The sequence below is a fragment of the Doryrhamphus excisus genome, chromosome 16, assembly GCF_030265055.1.
Source record: "Doryrhamphus excisus isolate RoL2022-K1 chromosome 16, RoL_Dexc_1.0, whole genome shotgun sequence".
NCBI classification, from domain to species: domain Eukaryota; kingdom Metazoa; phylum Chordata; class Actinopteri; order Syngnathiformes; family Syngnathidae; genus Doryrhamphus; species Doryrhamphus excisus.
The window spans coordinates 7,519,040-7,539,986 of record NC_080481.1 but is presented as its reverse complement, the minus strand read 5'-3'; the positions used below and the strand labels follow the sequence as shown (position 1 = coordinate 7,539,986).

Here is a 20,947-nt window from a genome sequence, read left to right as displayed (position 1 = left end):
TACAAAAGCCGTAATATTTTGAGTTGATTCACGTGATGTTTTAGTCTATTTAGTCTATTTTAGACCATTACGTGGAGTAACATTTTCATTTTCAACAAATTACAACTTAATTTTAATCAGTATTTTTTCTAACATTGAGTTCTACTGACGTCAATGCGACCCAGACTTTAATGGGCTGTAAATTGCCAACACCCTGTCAATGCAGACCTATGTATCCAGAAGTCCTTGGGAGCACTTGGGATTGTGACCAATCATAGAGGAATGGGAGGAGGGCTGGGAGTGGAGTAAATTAAACAGACACTGCAGAAAGAGGCGCAGAATCTGGAAGATCTAGAAAGCTTTCTGTGCAGGTGATTGTGCGTAGCTGCTCTATAGGAGTCCACAACTCAATACAAAGTGCCGAAAATGAGCATAATAATGAGCATAATAGGTCCCCTTTAATAAAAGAAGCATTGAGTCCCATTCCTTACCTTGTTGAATTGCAGCTGCTGCTGCTGGAACTGTTGCTTGTGCTTCTCCAGGAACTGTTGGTGTTGCTGCTGGACCACCAGCTGCTGCAGGGCCAGCGCCTGTGCATGGGCCTGGGCAGCGCTCCCCTGGGGCAGCGGCGCCGACTGGGTGCGTCCCAGAGGTCGGTGCTGCCTCTGCAACTTGGCCATGGAGGCTGCTGACGACATGGCCAGGCCCCCGACACCTGAGGTGCAGTCGCAGGAGACGGGTGCATTAATACCAGAGTCTGGAATTGTGGTTGTTTTCGAAACAAACAGCAGCAGATTTGTGAAAGTTTTTCTTCACCAACACTATGAAAGTGCAAATGACCAGCTGTTGACCAAAGATGAGAAAAAGTAACACAAAAAAGTATTTTTCTGCTTCAACACATGGATTGGTCGGCTTCAAAGAGTCAGACCTAATACGAGTTAGCAGATGTATCCGTGAGCCAAATAAAACTACCATCTGTGCTGCCATACTGCTGCTCTTTTACAGCAAGGACATGATGAAAAAAATGAACAGCTTATTTCCTCAGCACACACACAAACTCAGACAAAGCTAAAATTATTTTCTTTTTCCCCAGCTCATTTGTTTTCATTGACATTATGTAAAGTAATCCCTTTGTGTAACTGAACTGAGAAGTTATTAATCTCACTTGCCCTGCTAAATTCTCTCTCTGCCCATCCCCCCCTCGGGCTTGTGGGCGTGCATGTGTCCTTGTCTGCTTGGAAGTTCCTATGCAAGCAGATACAAAGATATGTCTTTGTGTGCTTCGCTGCTAATGCCTGCAAATAGCAGTGTGTGTTCGTCAGTGCGGTTGTGCCGATCGGAAACGGAACATAATGTATCCATGTCCGTCGTCACTCAGTGCACACACTGACAGAAAAAGAGCAGCTCATCAATTCAGACTTATGAATGGACGTCTGTGTGAGCGTGAAAGGGCACCCAGTGGACCTCTGTAGCTTCTCCAAGAATGCAACACAGCCATTACTACTTTTTATGCACCTTAATTGACAGAGGGTGAAATTTCCTACCTGTCACCAGGGGGCTCTGTGCGGGATTCTGCTCCATGAGTACCATGTGCTGAAGTAGCGGACTGTGCGCGCCGTGTCCGCCTGTCCCTGCAGCCGCCTCAGCCAGGTAGGGTGTCAAGTGTCCACCAGAAAGGAAAGGAGGGCTGAGGGATAGCGCCGGCTGCAGACCGCCATCCTGCTGAGCGGACGTCACCTGTGTAATAAAAGTGTAATTGTTCGTACACGGCACATGCGGGAGATTCCGCTAGTGGCGACAGCGGGTTCTTACATTGGATGCGGCGGTAGCGGTGGCGGTGGCAGGCAAGCCCAGGGTGATGTTTGGCAGAGACGGTGAGGTGTAGAGGGACAGCTGGTTAATAGAGCCCCGCTCAGCACCGCTGCACAGCCTCTGGCTCATTGATGCCTGAAAACACATTAACACAAGCCCTCAGAGAAACCACTGCCAGGGCCAAAACATTTGTCACCTGGATTAGAAATTATTACCATCTTACAGTCTAGAGCAAGGGTTGGGAACCTTTTTACCCTTTTGGCTAAGGGAGCCATGGAAGCCACTTATTTTAAAATATTTCCAAGACAGCCATATCATATAATATATTACATAACACTGAATACCACCACATGTACGTTTTAAAGCTAGACCGGCAATTTTAGAATATAATAAGCCTCTGAATGTAATATTTTTATAAAGCTTTCCAATAATAAATAAAATACCTATAGTAGGTTCCCTACCCAGATCCCCTACCAGAAAACGTATTAATCGCAGTCCTCGTCCTCCTCCTGATAATTCATTCATTCATTCATTCATTTTCTACCGCTTTTTCCTCACGAGGGTTGCGGGGGTGCTGGAGCCTATCCCAGCTGTCTTCGGGCGAGACACACTGGACTGGTCGCCAGCCAATCACAGCACATATAGACAAACAACCATTCACACTCACATTCATACCTATGGACAATTTGGAGTCGCCAATTAACCTAGCATGTTTTTGGAATGTGGGAGGAAACCGGAGTACCCGGAGAAAACTCATGCATCCACGGGGAAAACATGCAAACTCCACACAGAGATGGCCGAGGGTGGAATTGAACCCTGGTCTCCTAGCTGTGAGGTCTGTGCGCTAACCACTAGACCGCCGTGTCCTCCTGAGAATTCATTCATTCATTCATTTTCTACCGCTTTTTCCTCACGAGGGTCGCGGGGGGTGCTGGAGCCTATCCCAGCTGTCTTCGGGCGAGAGGCGGGGTACACCCTGGACTGGTGGCCAGCCAATCACAGGGCACATATAGACAAACAACCATTCACACTCACATTCATACCTATGGACAATTTGGAGTGGCCAATTAACCTAGCATGTTTTTGGAATGTGGGAGGAAACCGGAGTACCCGAGAAAACCCACGCATGCACGGGGAGAACCTCCTGAGAATTAAAAATTAAAAGTTTCAAAACTTAAAATTGAAGTTATCTTTCATAAGAGTACACCAAAAACGATATTGATGGATTATGATCTGACAAGGCACACCCCCAAGTAGGTTCCACAGCAGTACAAAATATTTATACTAGATGATCTGCCAGAGCACGGAGCTGTATGAAGGTTAAATACTGCACTTTGATTGGCTACCCCATCTTACGCTTCAATATGTTACCTCAGTGCTGTTGGAGACTGACACAGTGATGCCGTTTTCGTTGGGGATATTGTTGGAACTGTTGTTCGGGGAGCTTGGGCCCGAGCCCGGGGCGCTGCTACACACGGAATCTGCACCGAACACATACATGAAACACTCTGAATGCATCCAGTCACCTGAAATAGAAACGCATCCAAACCCCGTAAAGCTACTATACCTGCTATGTCGAGGGAGCGCTTTTTTGCAGAAGTGATAGGACTGTCTCGTCGGCGAAGGAGTGGACTGCTCCTGCGCTCGCTGACCTTCTGCTTTAGCCTGGAGCGCAGCTTCAAGTTGGGTTCCGAGGCTAAAAGGAGAATTACTTCTTGAAAAGAACTTCAAATCTAAGTTAATAATTTTTTTTAATGTGACTTTTTTGGAAGGCTATGTTGGAGAAAAAATTCCAATGTTACGAGAATAAAGTCAAAATATGATGGTAATAAATAAAGTCAAAGTTGTATAAAAAGTGTCTAAAAAGTTGCCTCTCGTAATGTTCGGAGAAAAAATTGTGATTTTAGTAGCATACGGTTGACATATTAAAGAAAAAAATATTTTTTTGTTGTAATATTATAAGAAGCAACACAATTTTTTTTTTCATTAGGTTGGGGGAAAAAAGTTTTGGGAATAAAGTGATAATATTCCAAAAAACAAAAAGCAAGAGCAAAAATTGGACAAAAACAGCAAAGACCAAAATTCATACTAATAATACGCTTTTCTTGAAATACATCTAATATAGTATTGGTGTGTAAGCAGTCAGTTTGTATTCAATTCAGAGGATTGGATTTGTTGCCGAAACATCGATATGCCGATATTGTCCAACTCTCCAATATGGTCCAATATGGTACGGTAGATATTAATTAGAGAAAATAAGCCATTTTATTTCATTCAACATGGTCTGTTTTGGCAGAGTGGAATGTTTGCTTAGCGGGTCCGTGTCAACGCTGGCAGCACCAAAGCTCCGAGCCACGCTGGCTGTGGCCAACTGCATGCCGAATAAAGTGAATAATTGCAGCATGAGCTGGCCATTGCTTCATGGATACACCACCTGAACTTCAGACAGAAACACACAGTGTCGCTTTGAAGATGCCAAAGTGTGAGTGGATGTGTGGCACACCTGTTTTCCGCAGCGGAAAGTCATCGCGGGGATTGTAGACGCCCAGCACGGGGTGGTTGTAGGCGGACATGCCAGTCTGTGGAGGTGAGCTCTGGTCCAGAGAACTGTGCTGAGTTTTTCTATGACAATAAACCAGGTAGGAGACTGACCATGCAGGGAGAGGAAACAGCTCAATGTGCACATCCCCTACGGCCTACAGCAGGGGTGGGCAAATATTTTGACTGGTGGGCCGCATTGAGTTAACAAAATTGTTCGGGGGGCCAGAACATATATTTAACACATACACATGCACACACACACTATTTTATGCTTATAATTTTATTTGTCTAATTTTATTATTTGTCTAATTTTATCTGTAAAAGTGTTGTACTATTAGGTGTATGTTCTCATTTTTTCAGGAGCATTTTAAATATCAGACCACATCAAACTATGTCATTTAATTTAATTTTATTTATCTATTTTTACTAAATAAGAAATCCGACTTGCAAGTCATGTTGCCAGTTTGTATGTTAAAAGTTGAAATACTTAAAAAAAAAAGCAACTGGCGGACCGGATTCAAACACTTGTTGGGCCGTATTTGGCCCCCGGGCTGTAGTTTGCCCACCCCTGTGCTAGAGCAATTAGTTTGGGTAAAGGTACTTTTACATAATTCTTATATAATTCAATAATTAGGGCTGTCAGCGGGAATTTCCTTTAATTTTTTTGGAAGTGTGGTGAACGTCTCCACGTCCTGTTTGACCCTCGACCCACACCGTAGTTTAGGGGTGGGCAAATATTTTGACTGGTGGGCAGCATTGAGTTAACAAAATTGTCGGGGGGGCCAGAACATATATTTAACACACACACACTATTTCATGCTTATAATTTTCCTTGAATTATTTGTCTAATTTTATCTGTAAAATGACATATTTTAAATATCAGACCACATCAAACTATGTCATTTAATTTAATTATTTTATATATATTTTTTTACTAAATAAGACATCCGTCTTGCAAGTCATGTTGCCAGTTTGTATGTTAAAAGTTGAAATACTTAAAAAGCAACTGGCGGGCCGGATTCAAACGCTTGGTGGGCCGCATGTGGCCCCCGGGCCGTAGTTTGCCCACCCCTGGCCTACAGTAAGGCCTCAAGGACGTACGCCGTATCATCAGGTTCCAATAACCTGCTCTGTTTGTTCACAGCAAGGCTTGGGAGTCCACTAGCAAACATTGGCAACAACTGCCATCTTTCCAGGACGGTGATTTTATACTGTGCCGCTGTTAAGTGATGGCTACTCACCTGTACCAGTAGGGGGCATCGTTGGGGGGACCACCCTGGTTGAGGCTGCGCTGGGCCAGCGCCTTTTTCTTGTTTAGGACAAACTCCTGGAGACGCATCTTAACCTCAGTACTGGCCACAGCACCTGAAGAGCCACAACAAGCCATAAAACAACGTGGAGGACATTTTCACACAATTAAACCCTTCCGTCCACCCTTTTCCTATGCCGCTTGTCCTAACTAGGGTGGTAGGGGTATGCTGTGGAGCCTATACTTTCACAAACCCCAAGAAAAAAAAATCTATTTTATGTTGCATGATGTTGTTGATGATGGTTGCTTCCTGTCACCAAGCTGTGTGTGTGGGGGTTGTTTTTTTATTTGTAGCACAGTAGCATTTTTAGCCATTTTCATAGGCAGAATTAGCTCCATCATGCTAGGTGTTCGCATTTTAACTTTAGCACGTTAGCCTTGCTAGCATAATAACATTAGCATAATAGCATTTTATATACACACTTGCCACTATTATGTTACTTGTTAGAAATGCTAACCTTTAATGTTAGCAGCGCTAGCATGCTAATATTAATATGTAATATGTAGGAAAAAATTAATATAGGAGCGGCACAGCAGTCACAATATTACAAGACAAAAATTGACAAAAATTATTGAGAAAGTGGGCTGCATGGCGGTCGAGTGAACCTCAAAGCTAGGAGACCAGTGTTCAATTCCACCCTCGGCCATCTCTGTGTGGAGTTTGCATGTTCCCCCCGTGCATGCGTGGGTTTTCTCCGGGTACTCCGGTTTCCTCCCACATTCCAAAAACATGCTAGGTTAATTAGCCACTCCAAATTGTCCATAGGTATGAATGTGTTGTTTGTCTATATGTGCCCTGTGATTGGCTGGCGACCGGTCCAGGGTGTACCCCGCCTCATGCCCGAAGACAGCTGGGATAGGCTCCAGCACCCCCGCGACCCTCGTGAGGAAAAAGCGGTAGAAAATGAATGAATGAATGAAAATTAATATAGGACTAATATTTATGGTGTAAATCACAATATGGTAAGCACTATGGCGCTTGCCATCTGTGCTCTCCCCATTGCTTTTCTAGTTTGTAAAAGTAATAAACAATTTTTTTGAAGCAAAAAATACAATCGAAAAAGCAGAAAAAGATGTTAAAGCGCACCACTGCAAGCCATCTCTCACTCACAAACATAAGCAACACAAACAGTGTCACTGCAATCTTTAAGCACTTTCCATTCAGTCAGCCGGGTGTAAAGAGCTCTCAAGGACTCCTGGCTGCTATCAAAAGCCAGCAGAACCATTTGGATGAAGATTGTCAGGGTCACATACAGTATGTTCCTATACTTTATAATGTGGTGTGGAAAAAGTGTTTGCCCCCTTCCTGATTTCCTCTTTCATATCAACAGTCAAATATGGTGGTGGTAGTGTGATGGTCTGGGGCTGTTTTGCTGCTTTGGGACCTGGAAATATGATTAATGGAACCATGAATGCTGTCTGTTGTTGACCTCAAGCTGAAACCAACTTGGGTTGTGCAGCAGGACAATGATGGGTGGTCTTGTTGATAAAACAAGCAAAGCGTACTCTATAATTTTAATTCCTCCCCAAAGAACGGGCATTTTCTCAGGATGACTTACTCTCCTGTCCCCTCTCCTTGTTCTTCAGTAGCTGCAGTTTCTGCTCACGCTGCTGCTTCTCCAGCTCCTGCTCCAGACGGTGGTTCTCCATTTTCCTCTGATGCTCCAGAAGCTCCTGTTGGTGCTTTATGGCCAGCAGCTCCTGTTGCTGCTGCAGGAACACAAAAATAAAATACACAACAACCAAATTAACGATGACCAGTCCAGGCATTTTGTTCATGCATACCTACATTGCTGTGGATTATTCATTGTTTGGGTTTTTTCACATACTTGACAAGTTACATGAAGGAACATCAATCCAACATGTCTGGTAGGGAGCAGGAAGATGTAGGTGCCCAAAAATAATAACAAACAAATTGGAGGGAAAAGTTAAAAAGTAAGCATAAAAAGGAGATTCAAATGTAATAATAAGTGATAAAGTGATATGTAATAAGTGATAAAATAAGAAAAAAGTTAAATAAATATTTAATCATTCATAAATAAAATTACAAAGTATAATAAAATAATAGACATAGACTTTCTTTATTGTCAGGATGTGGTTGCTGCTGTATCTGGGGCGACAGTCATGGGTCATCAGGGTAAACAACAGGGGGCTGAGAACACATCCCTGGGGTGAGCCGGTGTTCAGGGAGACGACACTGGATGTGTTGTTGCCCTCTCTGACATACTGGGTTAATGATACATTATAAGTAGGGGTGCCCCATATCAACTGATATCGCATTATTATGCTGATATCAGGCCAATAATTATCAATATAGATAATTATCAATACCGATAATTATCCCTAATTATTAGACGATAATAAATACTAATACTGTATATATATAGTAAATGTAATACAATAATACAACCGTTAATAATAAATATGTTGGAATAAAGGGAGACGTTAAATAAGGCAAATAAATCAGCTGTTTATCTTGGTGACTGAGGGCGTTTCTTTAAAACACAACCACGGTGCACATGTGGTGTATTTTAGGTGTCATGCCAAATAATTATGTCTGGCAGCCGTAGCAACCATTTGGAAAAGCATAAAAACCTCCGGCCAAGACACGAAAGGCTGCAAATGGGTTCCAAGGCACTTTTATCAAAATGCTGGAATTCACTGTGGATACAAACATCACTTAGCCAAGGCATGAACTGACACCCAGTAGCAGGCATGGCTGGAACCAAGGCTACATGTGAGGGCTCATAAGAAAAGCCAAAGGCCATAAGAGCACATGGGAGGCCTTTTTCCAGCATCTCCCCCTGCAAATGAGTCACACTGCGCATGTGTTTGCAGACATTTGAGAGCAAGTGTATGCTTTAATGGCGCACTGCCGGTGTGTATGTGTGCGTGTGTGTGTGTGTATGTGTGTGTGTGTACACAGGAGCTGTGAATGGGGCTGATTGAGGCCGGGCCTCCCTGGCAGGGCTATGCGTCACTGGCTTCCACCCGAGTGATCATGCAGCCCTACCACAGGCTGAAGGACCCTCAGAAACATTGCCCGTCCCTCAGGAAAAAAAGGAAAGGAAGCAAGGTGAGAAAAGAGGAAAAGAAGATGCAGGAGAGAAGAAGGGAGAGCTGAAAAGGAAGGAATGAGAGAATAAGAAGAGAAGGGGTAAAGTAAAGGAGAGAGGGAAGAAAAGGAGGTAAAGACTTCCTAAATCATATAATCCTCCAAACAGCAATCTAATCTCCTGCCTCACAATCCATTTTCAGACGTTTTATTCATCGTTAGGAGCACATTACAAGTGTGCTATTGTAAAATGAGCACAGGAATATTTTGAAGACATCTGAGCCCCACAGGAGAGCGGCAGCAAGTGTGGGTGTGCTGATCGAGATTCACTTTCCAGTCCAATGAGCTTGATGTCTGCCATGCAGAGCGCCACCGTGGAAACAAACGCTGCTCATGTCAAGTCTCGCCTTCAATGTTCACCATCTTCAAAGAAATATCCTTCAGTATTATAGCCCTGTTAGCTTACGCAAGAGTTTCCATCCCCGTTTCAGTAAATGAAGCCAAAGTAAGTTAAAGAGGCAATTTGCAGCTGGTAAATGATGATGATTTACCTTTATGTGTTCCTGGAGCTGGGCCTCGTGCTGGCGGGAAAGCTGCTCGTGCTGCCGCTGGAACTCGGCGATGAGGATCTGCCTCTGGATCTGCTGCTTCTGCTTCAGGTTCAGCAACTCCTGCTGCAGCTGCTGCTCGCGCACAGGAGCCGAGGCCACGCCCCCGCCGGCCTGGAGCGGGGACTGCTGACGGGGAGGAGACAGCGGGGACACCTGCTGCTGCTGGTCCACGCGCAGATCCATGGGGATGGCGGCCGGAGGGAGGCGCAGGGGCAGTGCTGAGTTGATGTCCACTGTTGGGACAGAGACCAAAAGTGTGGTGAAATTCATGACACGCAAACCATACACGGATCAGAATACAGTTCAACGTGAAATTCTCGCTGCACGTCACACAGACACATTCATCTTCATCTTGTCTTTTTCGGGGGAACATCTTCCTTTTGTACAAATGATCACGTCTATTCATTACTTTTGTATGCAATGAGAATTAGAGCTGTTCATCTGTTCATGCATTTTAATACCATCTCCTCAAATGTCAGGTCTGTTTAGTGCAGCAGTCTCAAACACGTGGCCCGCGGGCCAAATGTGGCCCGCAGGACACTAGTTTGAGGCCCCCGCCTTGATATGAAAGTATAATGTTAGTGCGGCCCGCGCAAGTTTGATATGGATGCTGTATGGTATCATGTACCCAGAAAAAATTCTTATGTTTGATTAAATAACTGTTAATAGTTATCCTCCCCATCTGTGTGGAAGTGGTAAGTTTTTGGCTATTTAAGTTTAAAGGAAATAACTTAAAGGCTACCGTTTAGGTCGCTAGCTCTCTAGTTTGCGAGTTAGCATGTGTCTCAAGACCCTGCAGTTGCACAATATGTTGTAAATAAAAAGAGTATAAATGTGACTATAGTCGTGTTTTGTCATGTCTACAGGGCTCTAATAATTTGTTAATTTTAATCTGAAAAAAATAATTTGTCTACCCACCAACTATATGTGGTTTCTTAAGTTTTTATTATTTGCCGTTTAATTATTATTATTATATTTATTTATTTATTACTGATTGATTTTCTTTATTCTTGATTTGTTTATTTATTTTTCATCTTATTTTGTGTAGAAAAATAAAATGTAAGATATTTGAGAACAGTGGAATGTTTTATCAGAGCTTTTATTGTAGAAAATTGGAACCAAAGCGACGTTTTTTAATTTTTTTTGTTTTTAATAAATGCGTTTTTTTGTTTTTTTTTGGAATACCTGATGCGGCCCAGTCTCACCCAGACCCGAGCTCCAGTGGCCCCCAAGTAAATTGAGTTTGAGACCCCTGGTTTAGTGGAAGCCCCGGTGATGTGCATTGCACATAGGATGTGAGTGATGCAAAACCTGACCCTGCAACCCTGACGTATCCAAACGTTTTTCCACAGAGGGTCACACACTGAAATGAAAGGACTGAGGCGCTTCTTACTATCTGGGGATATGTGAGTGGAGCTCATTGTGGCTGGGCCTCCTATGCCCTTGCAAACTGTTTTAATAAAGCTTTTCACTCAGTACCTTCTTCTGTGATACAAAGAGTAGGCAGTGTGTGCCGGTGCCCTAACACAACAGGTCCCTCTGATCGCTAACAGATAAGTAAATGATCCCAGGTCGTTTCCAAGAGCAACTAACCGATGACAGAGAGGAAGCAGTCATAAAAGCAGAGGGTCCGGTGTCGTGTGCGACCAACCAGCGGTTACTCTGGTCATGCGTGGTCCGGATGCAGCGGAGCCACCTCTGCACTACTGTGGCTGTTAAAACTGATATCGGCATCAGCTTTTTTCCCCTATGGGTTTGTGTCCAAGTAAGATCACCATCACCAACTTTGCGGCCGTTATCATAAAGTACAATAATAACCTTATTCAAATGTTTTATACATTTCACCTTTCAGTCTGCATTTTTCTTTCCATTATTTCAAATTCCAGCATATTTAGTCTGATAAAAAAAAACGAGTGTCGAATTGGTGGAACTGTGGAAAAGTCATTTTGCAATTTTCATTATTGCAAAAATCCTTGCAAACTATTATTGCTCACTGTTTTCCAAAGTCAAAGGTGAATATCTATAATGTGAATATCTAGTTTTGCCAAAAACATAAAAAACAGGACTGATTTCATGGATGATAAAGGAAATTTAAAAAAATAATCACATTTGAGGGGCTGAAATCAGAGGACTTCTACATTTTTAATTTAAAAAAATGCATTATTGATTAACTGGATAATCGATAAGTCAACAATTAATTGTTGCAGCTCTAATTCCACCGTTTTTGTCCAGCCGATTATTTCCACATTTCTCAACCACCTCAAACCGTTACAACAAGAAAATGTTCACCTAATTGGGGATATGTAGGTTATCGACAGTTCGGGAAATTCCCACATTTTCCATAATTCACTATTTTCTGTGACATTTTTGCCATTGAAAATGAGTGGATCATTTCAATGTCGCCCCCTAATGGTGGAAATTCATAGGACATGTAACATTCCATGTAACATCCTGCTTAGTCTCTGCATGGTAGCTTGACTCAGGTTGTAGGGTGGTCTTCCCCCAACCTGGTGGCTGCTGGTTCGATCCATTCAGTAATCCTAATTGTCCAAGCAATCTCCTTACACCTTGAAGCATTGTACTGTGCAAATGGTTTCACGGGATGAAGAATGAAGAGCCAATACTGTTGTAAAATGTACTGTAGATCAATATATCATCTTGGTTATATTTTTCAGAAACATCTAAACAAAAATGCAAATATATAAAGAGATAGCGTATAAATAAATGTGTCTCTGAAACACAAAGCAAGCAGGAGCAACGGGAGAGCAACAGGTTTGATAATCAAAGAGAAGTGATTGTCTAAATCCATCTGCGCGTCTGACATTGATCCAAAGAGGCTCCTTCATGTTTCCCTCGCGCGTTGCAACAAGTGCATCTGAGCAGCATCAAATCAGAGTTGCTCGAAACATATTTGAAATCAGCTGCCTGCTGCGGGGAGGATTGAAAGCTGTGTGGAAAAATGCTTTATAAGGGATTCTTGTGACATTTGTAATCTCTGACATGTAGCATTTCTGGGTAGGTGTTGACAATAGACACTGCTAGGTTTCTTCTGCACGCCAGAGCCCCCATGGAGAGCATGAACAATGATGCCGCCACTACCCATGAGGCCCAGCTACTTTCGACAAGCAGGGCATTGACCCGGCTCGCTATGGTGTGAATGTGTGGCCGCTTCCCCCGTGTTTAATCCTAATAAATAAGAGCCGACTTGCTACTGTGAGGATGGATGCAATAAAAATGTATGCAGCAAGTAAGGTGTGTGAGAAGAAGCAAACGGCCTTTGAGGTCTTTGCTTCAAGGGGCTGAGGAAAAAAAACACACACAAGCGCTCCTATTTGCTTACATCTACACATCTCTCAGTGCTCCTCCTAAATTTGTGAATCTGACTCATGTGTTCCCGGTTATTTAATTAAACGCAGCACTGTTTTACTTCATGAGGCCGGAATGGCAGAAGGGTGACGCATCACAATTTTTCCAATAGATGACGACGTAGTAGAATTATTTACCTTCCATGTTCAACTTTTACCCTCTCTATAATGTTGCTTTGTACAAGGAGCCAATTAGAGCCAATCTTGGCTAATGCAAAACCATAAATCATACACCGCCACTTACTGTACTAAATGTTCCTCTGCGGGTGCCGAGTCCCTGACACAACCCCAAGCATTCACATGCTTTGGAAAGAGGCAACAAAGGCTCACATCACCAAAACAAGGAGATGCTATTACCCATCCGGGCTCCCTGCCTCACAGAGAACTCCCTGTCCTGCTCATCGGGCCACCCTTTTTCATCCAGCAGCTTCCTTAACCTGCGAGGCGTCCTTCTCTCCCTGGCATCCCCTTTTCGCAGGGTAGTCTCAGGCGTGCAGTCGCTTTATGACTTTGAAAAAAATCCTAAATTTCTTGTCAGTAGCGGAAAGGAATGAAATTATAGACCGGAATCTTGCCCGAATAAATAATTCATCGGTATGGTGAAGACATGTAAAGTAAAAAACAGAAACCAACTTGAACAGAATAGGAATGGGAACAAAAAAATGGGGTACCGATGAGATCGCAGAACCGCTGACCTTCATCAGTCATTTATCATTCGAAACCGGCAAATTCCCTAAGAAAATGACCACTTTTTAAAATGGAGACAAACTACCGACCGGTTTCCTTATTACCACAATTTCCAAAATCAGTGAAAAGCTATTCAACAACAGGTTGGATAAATGGCCGATAAGAATGAGTGACTCACTTTGAACTGGGTAAAAAAAATATGATATATGAAGCTCAGAGAATATATACCGGCGAGCTTGAATGCATCATGCGGCGTAACCCCAGAGGTCAATACTTTATATATAATATGTACATATTGAATGAATGAGGGGCTTTGCTTCTTCCAACTCCTTTTTGGAACTGTTCAGTGATGTGCTCCAGTGTGTGCGCATGTCCAATATGAATTAAACCGACTATTACCTTTATGAAGCCCCCCCACTTTTCCCCCGTCACACGGGCACCCTCTGAGATAAATACACACACATTTGCTGTCTTTCCTTTACCATTGTTCCCCAAGTCAAAGAATACAAGGTGCTATTAAATAAATCCAGGCCTCAGAGTCATCACTTTCTCTTCACCCCCCCCCCCACCCCCCACCGTGACATTTTCTTGCTTTTGCCAACAAGAAATAGACTGACAAAATGGTGTCACTTTGTGACATGGAAGGACTCCAAATGCCGAGAGAGTTCCACATGAGAAGACGTTCACGTAGTTAATTATTTAAGCTGCCGTACTGCCTTTCAGTGCCACCCCTCGCCTAAATCTCTTCAGGTGATGTTCAATGTACAGTAATCCCTCGTTTATCATGGCCAATTGGCCACAAAGTAGGATTCAATAGGAATTAATGAAATATCATCATAGATACAACATAAAAGACTTGTTCATGACTTTCTAAATACAATTTGTACCATTATTAGAGCCATCTGAACATGGAATAACATCCCTATAGTCACCTTTACACTCATATTACCCAATATACAGTAGTAGACATAATCAGAGAAAACAATACATTTTGTATGGACAGGAAGTACGGCCTTTCTGTCTATGGTGTCCCAACTTTAAAAGAACCACTATTTATTCTTCATAGAGACCAGATACTAGTTTGTTAGCCTAGGTTTGATTGGCCGGTTTGACAGATTTTTAGCAAGAGTTTTCGTTAAAACAAAGGTTCACCATAAAGTTCTTTCAGGTTATTTCCCACTTCATCTCAGTCCCTTTCAGTATCCTTGCATCCTTGCACCTACGTTGGGTTCTGTCATTTCCCTGCTACAAATCACTCAGTTTAAGGCCCCTCAGGCACACTCCACAACTCCTCAGGCTCCAATCTATTTATACCAGAGAATGCAAAAAGGCTGGCATCATTGATTTGAGATTCTGAGCGTATATCCCACGGTCTGACCACCAGAGCTTCATGCTCGTTAGGCGTAACAGATGCCATTGTGGGCCTTGTAGAGCTGTCCAGCCTCAGTAATATGTGGCAGACATATTTCCCTTAAAGACTCACAGAGATGCCAAAGATGAGAGGATCGAGCAAAACTTCAGATGTATAACTTGGATTTTTGTGACAATTTTTGCCAACATTTTTGACTAAAGTTGTTCCTCGCTAGATCATTCCCTCGCCCATCACGGTTTTGCAAACATCAGTTAATAAATGATTGCTGTTTCATGGTTTACTCCAGCCTAATATTAGTCGAAGAATATGCATATTAGGGTTGGGCGATATCACAATATTTTTTCAGATGTATCACCATCTGATGATATAAAACAATATGAAATTTAAATTAAGCAGAGTCTGGTATAAAAAGCTACAAACCTTAATGAAATACACAAATGATGAATATTCCATTTCATCTGCATTTCTGTATTACATTTTTTGGTGTCTGGAATGGATTTATTAGAGTTACACTAACGTTTCATCTGACTTTTTGGAAAAAGTGCATGTAGGATTTAGCAGCAGATAAAATAAAAGCATAAAAGGTAACATTTATGTGACGGACTGGTTGACTTTGCTTCCCAGCTGACTTCACCCAAGCACAGTTCTTGGAGATGGGAAAACCTCAACTCGGTCAAGGAAGTGTCAGGAAAGTCTGATTGTAATCACATCACAATCACGGCTGTGTCAAGCGGCACCATTCTGCCAAAAGCAAATTCCTAATGGCCACCAGCTTGATAGACCAGAAAGCAGCACCAAGTCAAAACAAAGAATTGATTGAATAATCCTACACCCTCATCTTTCTGTTTGACTGAGATCGACTTGTGGATAGACCAGGTCACATGGACCATCATACCAAGAAACCTTAGCTTTGCATCCAAGGCAACAGATGATGAGAATTCTTAAAGCGGTGACTCCCATGAATTTCAATATTTAATCAGCACCCCTGACAGCACGCAGGGCACATTGAAAGCCTGTGTAAGGTTGGGCACGAGATAAAGATGCTGACTGACACCTGACTACTTGATGCTCGGCTATGATATCGAAATGTAAACACTAGCATTTAGAGTCTGAGCTTGACCATGATGAGATTAGGAAATGCATAAACAACATGCGTCTTCTCATTTGCATCTATCTAGCACGGCTATGAAATGAACGCAGAAGCAAATGTGACTGGTTTCATGCAGCACGAGGACTTGTTTTACTAGTTTTAGAAAAATCCAAGACCATTTTATCCCGGCATCTTCATTTCCATTCCAAATAACAGAAGCAACCGAATCACATGTTAGAAAGCGTAAGTATGAATGCAAAGCTACACAGGATGTGGTTGATCAGTGCAATCATTTAAACACGCACGCACAAAAACAAACATGCACGGGTGTCCAACCTGTTGGGATGTGGTTGAGCGCCGACGTCTTCAGAACCTCCAGTGGTTGTTCCTTTCCCAGGATCCCCTCTGTGGGAGACAGAGAACACTCTGCTTCAAATATGGTCCGCAACATTGAGACGTGCTTGCAGCAACAGCCCTGCTAATCAGGCGCTTTAGTCCAAGCGAGCTGGATTTAAGTCATCTGCTTGGCAGCGGGCGCGTGTTCCGGTGCCGCTACCACTGCCCTGAGCATCTGGCTGTGACATGAAGAATTTTCAGAGGTGCCCAAAAACATGCTTGGATGTGAGGGATGGCGCGGGGAAGAGCAGCCTGCATCGCAGTGAGATCCGCGTGCGAATGGAGGGATGTTGGGGCTCGACTGATACTGCCTGTGCTCAGCATAGCAAACGTGGCTGGCAGCAGCAAAAAGAGGGATGGGGGGATGGAGGCAGGGGAGGGGGGCGTTGGAGGTAAAAATAGCTCACCCTTTTGTGTATAACAGCACATGCGGAGCACGCACGCACACACATGCAGACACAAAGACACACTGCTGGTGCACTCCTCTACGTGTGTGTGTGTGTGTGTGTGTGTACGCGTGTGTGTAGGCAGTAATTATAGTGGCAACATGAAAAGGCTTTTGTAGCTGCCGAGCCCTGGGAAGACATGGCTATAAAAAGCAGAGCGACAGAGAACGATGAAGGAGAAGAAGGAGGAGGCGTAGGGGGAGACGGGGAAGACAAGAGGTAAGCGGGAGGATGGGGAAAGAGAGGGATGGAAGAAAAACACGAAAGGAGTGTAAACAGGGAGGAGGGAATGAAACTGTGTACAAGCTTTCATACAAACACAAACATATATACTGTATATATATATACATATATATATATATATATGAACACACGTGTGTGTGCACATGTGTACAGTATATATAATACATCTGTATATAAATACTGTATATACAGTTAATGTTTTCATAGTTAAAACCTGTGTGAGACCTTGGAAAAACATTTTTAACATTATTAGAGCCCTCTAGACATGCATTAACACCCCCACAGTCATCTTTACACTTGTATTACCCATTCTAACTGACATAATAAGAGAAAATAAGCCATTTAAGACATAAACAGGATTCACGCTCGTGTGTGTTGTAAATGGGGAGCTGATGAGGGGCAGACAGGAAGTGACAACAAGTTACAAGTTACAACCTGCAATAAAAGCCTGTTGTTCTGGCAATCGAGTCTGGTGCTTGTGTGTCTCACCCGGCATTACAGTAACATTACTGACAGAGTGACGGGTGTAGAATACTACATATCATCATGACGTCTTTCAAAGTAACTTCTGAATGCTTTCGATTTGTATTTGAGCTCAATTAGCCGTTTTTATGTTTGTGATAAACAGGCTCTGTCCCGATCCATCCCAGAGTTGATTCAAACAGCAGGACGCGAGTCAAGTTTGCAGCTCTGGGGTCATACGAGGGAATCTGGCAAACAGGTGGGAGATCTGTCTCGCCCCGCTCCTCCAAAACAAACATCCCCTTTGAGGATATCTCTTGACAAGCGCATTCAAATCAAACGGACGGCACGGGGGTTTGCAATGCAAATGCGGCACATCTACATGCAATGGCACCTGTGGCTTGGTGGGGAATTTGACGCTGCGTTTGCACAAATTACGGCAAGCAGTTTTACATGCCTGGTCTGAATGAAGGGGGCAGACATCTCGTCTTTGGTTATTTAGACAAAACATATGAGCATTTAGTCAAAATCACACCGTTGATACCGGAGATGTGCGTGTGGAGCACAGGTGTGTGTTACGGCAACCAGACCCAATCATTTTGAAAGAGCGCCTTGTTATGCAGCACTCCCTTTCTCCTCATCCTCCACTCGTGTCCCCGATGGGAGAGCATCGAGAGAGACAGGGCGCTATAAATAGCCTCCGTTCGCCTCAAGCACACAGTCAGTCAACTCAAGCGAATGCAGCGCACGTTCGTCAGGGGGGCATGCATGTTATGGACTGTGGTGCTGGAGATGCTGTGTCGTATTGCTGCATGACCCTGTCCTCCAACATGGAGAGACAAGCTGACAACAGTTCCACAGGAGAAACAAACACACCAGCGTCTGTGACATTGGGCATTTCAAACAAAGACTGTGCCAGAGATGCTCCTGCCCCAAGCATGCACCCCAGCGGCGCTGCTCTGGCAGTCGTTCGTGTTGACTCCACAGCGATCAAGGTGAACCTGACAGGAAAATGCGATTAATCAAGTATGCCGTCTTTCCCTCAGGGCCGCCACTCTTCTTCTGGCTGACGTCCCCCTAACAGAGTAGGTGACCCCTGGGCAAGACTGATCCGAGTATAAGACGACCTCTCTTTTCCAACACTGGTCTTTGCAAAAATAGCAAGGGCATACATACGTATATACGTATTTCAATTCATTCATTCAATTCACACAACCCTTGTTCACACACAAAAACTGAGCTTTAGAAAACTCCAGTTTCAGCATGTGTGAGGATGAATAAAACCACCAACCTTTTGGGTTTGAGTCTTAAGAAATGTGTGACATTATCGCATGTTTTTAAATGTCATTTAACAACATTGACCTCAGGGTGTTGCTTTCAAATCGGGCTCTGTGGAAGTGAGCGCTGATTGCAAAGACACTGACACGCATCTTCACTATTTTAGGCTTCTGATTGACAGCTCTATTCATTGATTGATTAAGCAGTGCAATAGGGCACACCTGGAAAACAAAACAAACATGTCCCAATACTGTTGCTCACATGGAAAATCGTCTGCATTCAAACAAAAAGTGCCATCTTCTAAGTTGTGCATCCGATCCAGATGTAAATACAGTCGTCCCTCGCCACTTTGCGATTCAAACATAGCTCCCTCATTCTGTTTTTCAAAAATTAATGACACGTCATTAGTCATGTAGTATTCTGTAATGTTACATTGAAGAGACATTACCTTGGATTACATTACCTTAACACAGCGTGGAATTAGCCATACCATGCCATCTTTAATGCACAAAATGTACCTAAACGGCATCCCGCACCTGTCCCCATTTCCGTACGCCGCCCTTGGTGGAAATGGTTTGAGGATGTACACCAATGATGCTTGGTGATATGGGATAAGACTGCAAAGCTCACTTAGTTCAGCCAAATGCTTCACGACCTCAAACATCCAAAAGGCACGGAGAGCATTCATTCATTCATTCATTCGGGCACGGAGAGCATAAGAAGTAAAATTAGGATGTGATTCCCCAGCACGTAACCACTGCTTGGCATCTAAGTGAGCCCTTTAGGGTGTTTTCAAAAGGCATCTCATGCTGCAGTGTAAACCCTAATTGCTGCAGACAGTTCTTGGACAGAGTGCATCCCGTTTCTTGGAGACAAAAAGAGACAGGGACAATAGATGTGTCCTGCTCTTTTTCATTATCCCAATCCAGTATGTACCAAAATGAATTAAAAACAGAACTAAGACTGCCCGTCTTAGGTGAACGTCCTGAGTGATGGGCTCCAGTGAGGGCCAAAGTGTGCTACCACAGTCCTGTAATACTCGCACATGGGAGAACAGACTCATCCGCCTGACAGGAATCTCACGGCAAAAAGAGGGAGGGTGTGGCATTGTGGCTGCACGCCGCGTTTTGCAATCTGCCACAATTTCGTAATTTCTTGCCCAGACCAAAAAAACATGTCAGCACATGAGGACAGCAGCCGCAACGTGAAAAGAAGGCTGCAAATGATCCTTGACGAGGCTCACGCTCGCATCACGACGGTCACCGCATGGAAGAGGCGCGTGCATGCAGTTGTGTTCTTTTTTTTTTTGCACGGCACCAAACTGCTCAATCGTGAAGAGGGGAATAAACACGGGAGGCCAAAAATAATGTTCGCCATGCATGCACGTGCCTCATATCTTGTGTGTGTGCTTCTAAAAATAGACTCGGGGATAAGCCCTCTTTATTGCAGCAAGAGCTTTTAACCCCTTCACCCCGGGATTTAAGCAGTGCGATGAGCCATCGCGTGCATTTGGAGGATGAAAACGGGTCATTAAATGGAAAACAGCAAGTGGGATAAGCGAAACAGAAATTTAAAGCAGGGACCTTTGACCCTTTATGCACATCTCTGCGGACAATCACTGCAGACAAGCCATTACTTTTACACATGGATAGAATACCAGATCAAATCCAACATGGCCACTGCATTGATTTGTCTCTTTTCAGACTGCCATTCTCAGAATTGTGTCCGTGTTTGTTTCCACACCTGCCAGGGACAACTATACACTTGGGCAATAACGTGTGTGTTTACGTCTGCAGCGTCCCTGTAGACGATGCTGATGCTGCAGTGCACAATAACACACCACAGCTATCGTCAACCTGTCTCACAGGTAGGACCACAGACACCTCCGCTCACGGGACTCAGTCAGGAGCGTGATACCTTTTGTGCAGCCGGACACGCTGACATGGCACCTTGGCTCGGTTTGCAGGCACTCGTCCTCCTTCAGTTGCTTTTCTCTTATGTTGATGTTGTGGTGAAACAGGCATGTTCACTTTGTTTGGGTTGAAATGAACTATGAAAACATTTCATTTTGTAAGGGTAGCGCTCACACACAAAAAAAGAAAAAAACATTGGAAACCAGTGATATACATTATAACTCAATAGCGGCCACTTTCCCTCTTCTTGGTGTTTGGCTGCTTTCTTCCTCATTAGTGGCCAAACTAGCACAAATGAGCTTTACTGTCAACGTCTGGGCTGAAGTGTTTGTCAGCAAAAAAATATTCAATAATAATAAAATTAAATTAGCAGGTTGGCCATTGTCTT

At 43.6% G+C, this 20,947-nt stretch overlaps 1 protein-coding gene across 3 annotated transcripts in view; it reads right to left on the bottom strand.

Moving 5' to 3' along the window:
- The window catches only part of LOC131104255 (histone deacetylase 4-like), a 40,683-nt gene that overhangs the window by 10,240 nt on the left and 9,496 nt on the right, over positions 1-20,947 (bottom strand). The window contains exons 3-12 of one of the 3 annotated variants that reach the window (XM_058051246.1): positions 16,158-16,226; positions 9,248-9,540; positions 7,201-7,351; positions 5,574-5,697; positions 4,295-4,413; positions 3,359-3,487; positions 3,163-3,272; positions 1,792-1,926; positions 1,524-1,716; positions 471-694 (exon numbers count right to left, since the gene is read on the bottom strand). In XM_058051246.1, the coding sequence (XP_057907229.1) occupies positions 471-694; positions 1,524-1,716; positions 1,792-1,926; positions 3,163-3,272; positions 3,359-3,487; positions 4,295-4,413; positions 5,574-5,697; positions 7,201-7,351; positions 9,248-9,540; positions 16,158-16,226 (1,547 nt within the window). Of the gene's footprint in view, positions 1-470; positions 695-1,523; positions 1,717-1,791; positions 1,927-3,162; positions 3,273-3,358; positions 3,488-4,294; positions 4,414-5,573; positions 5,698-6,247; positions 6,370-7,200; positions 7,352-9,247; positions 9,541-16,157; positions 16,840-20,947 lie in introns of those variants that run through there. The other 2 variants (XM_058051245.1, XM_058051247.1) reach the window with 2 other exon arrangements.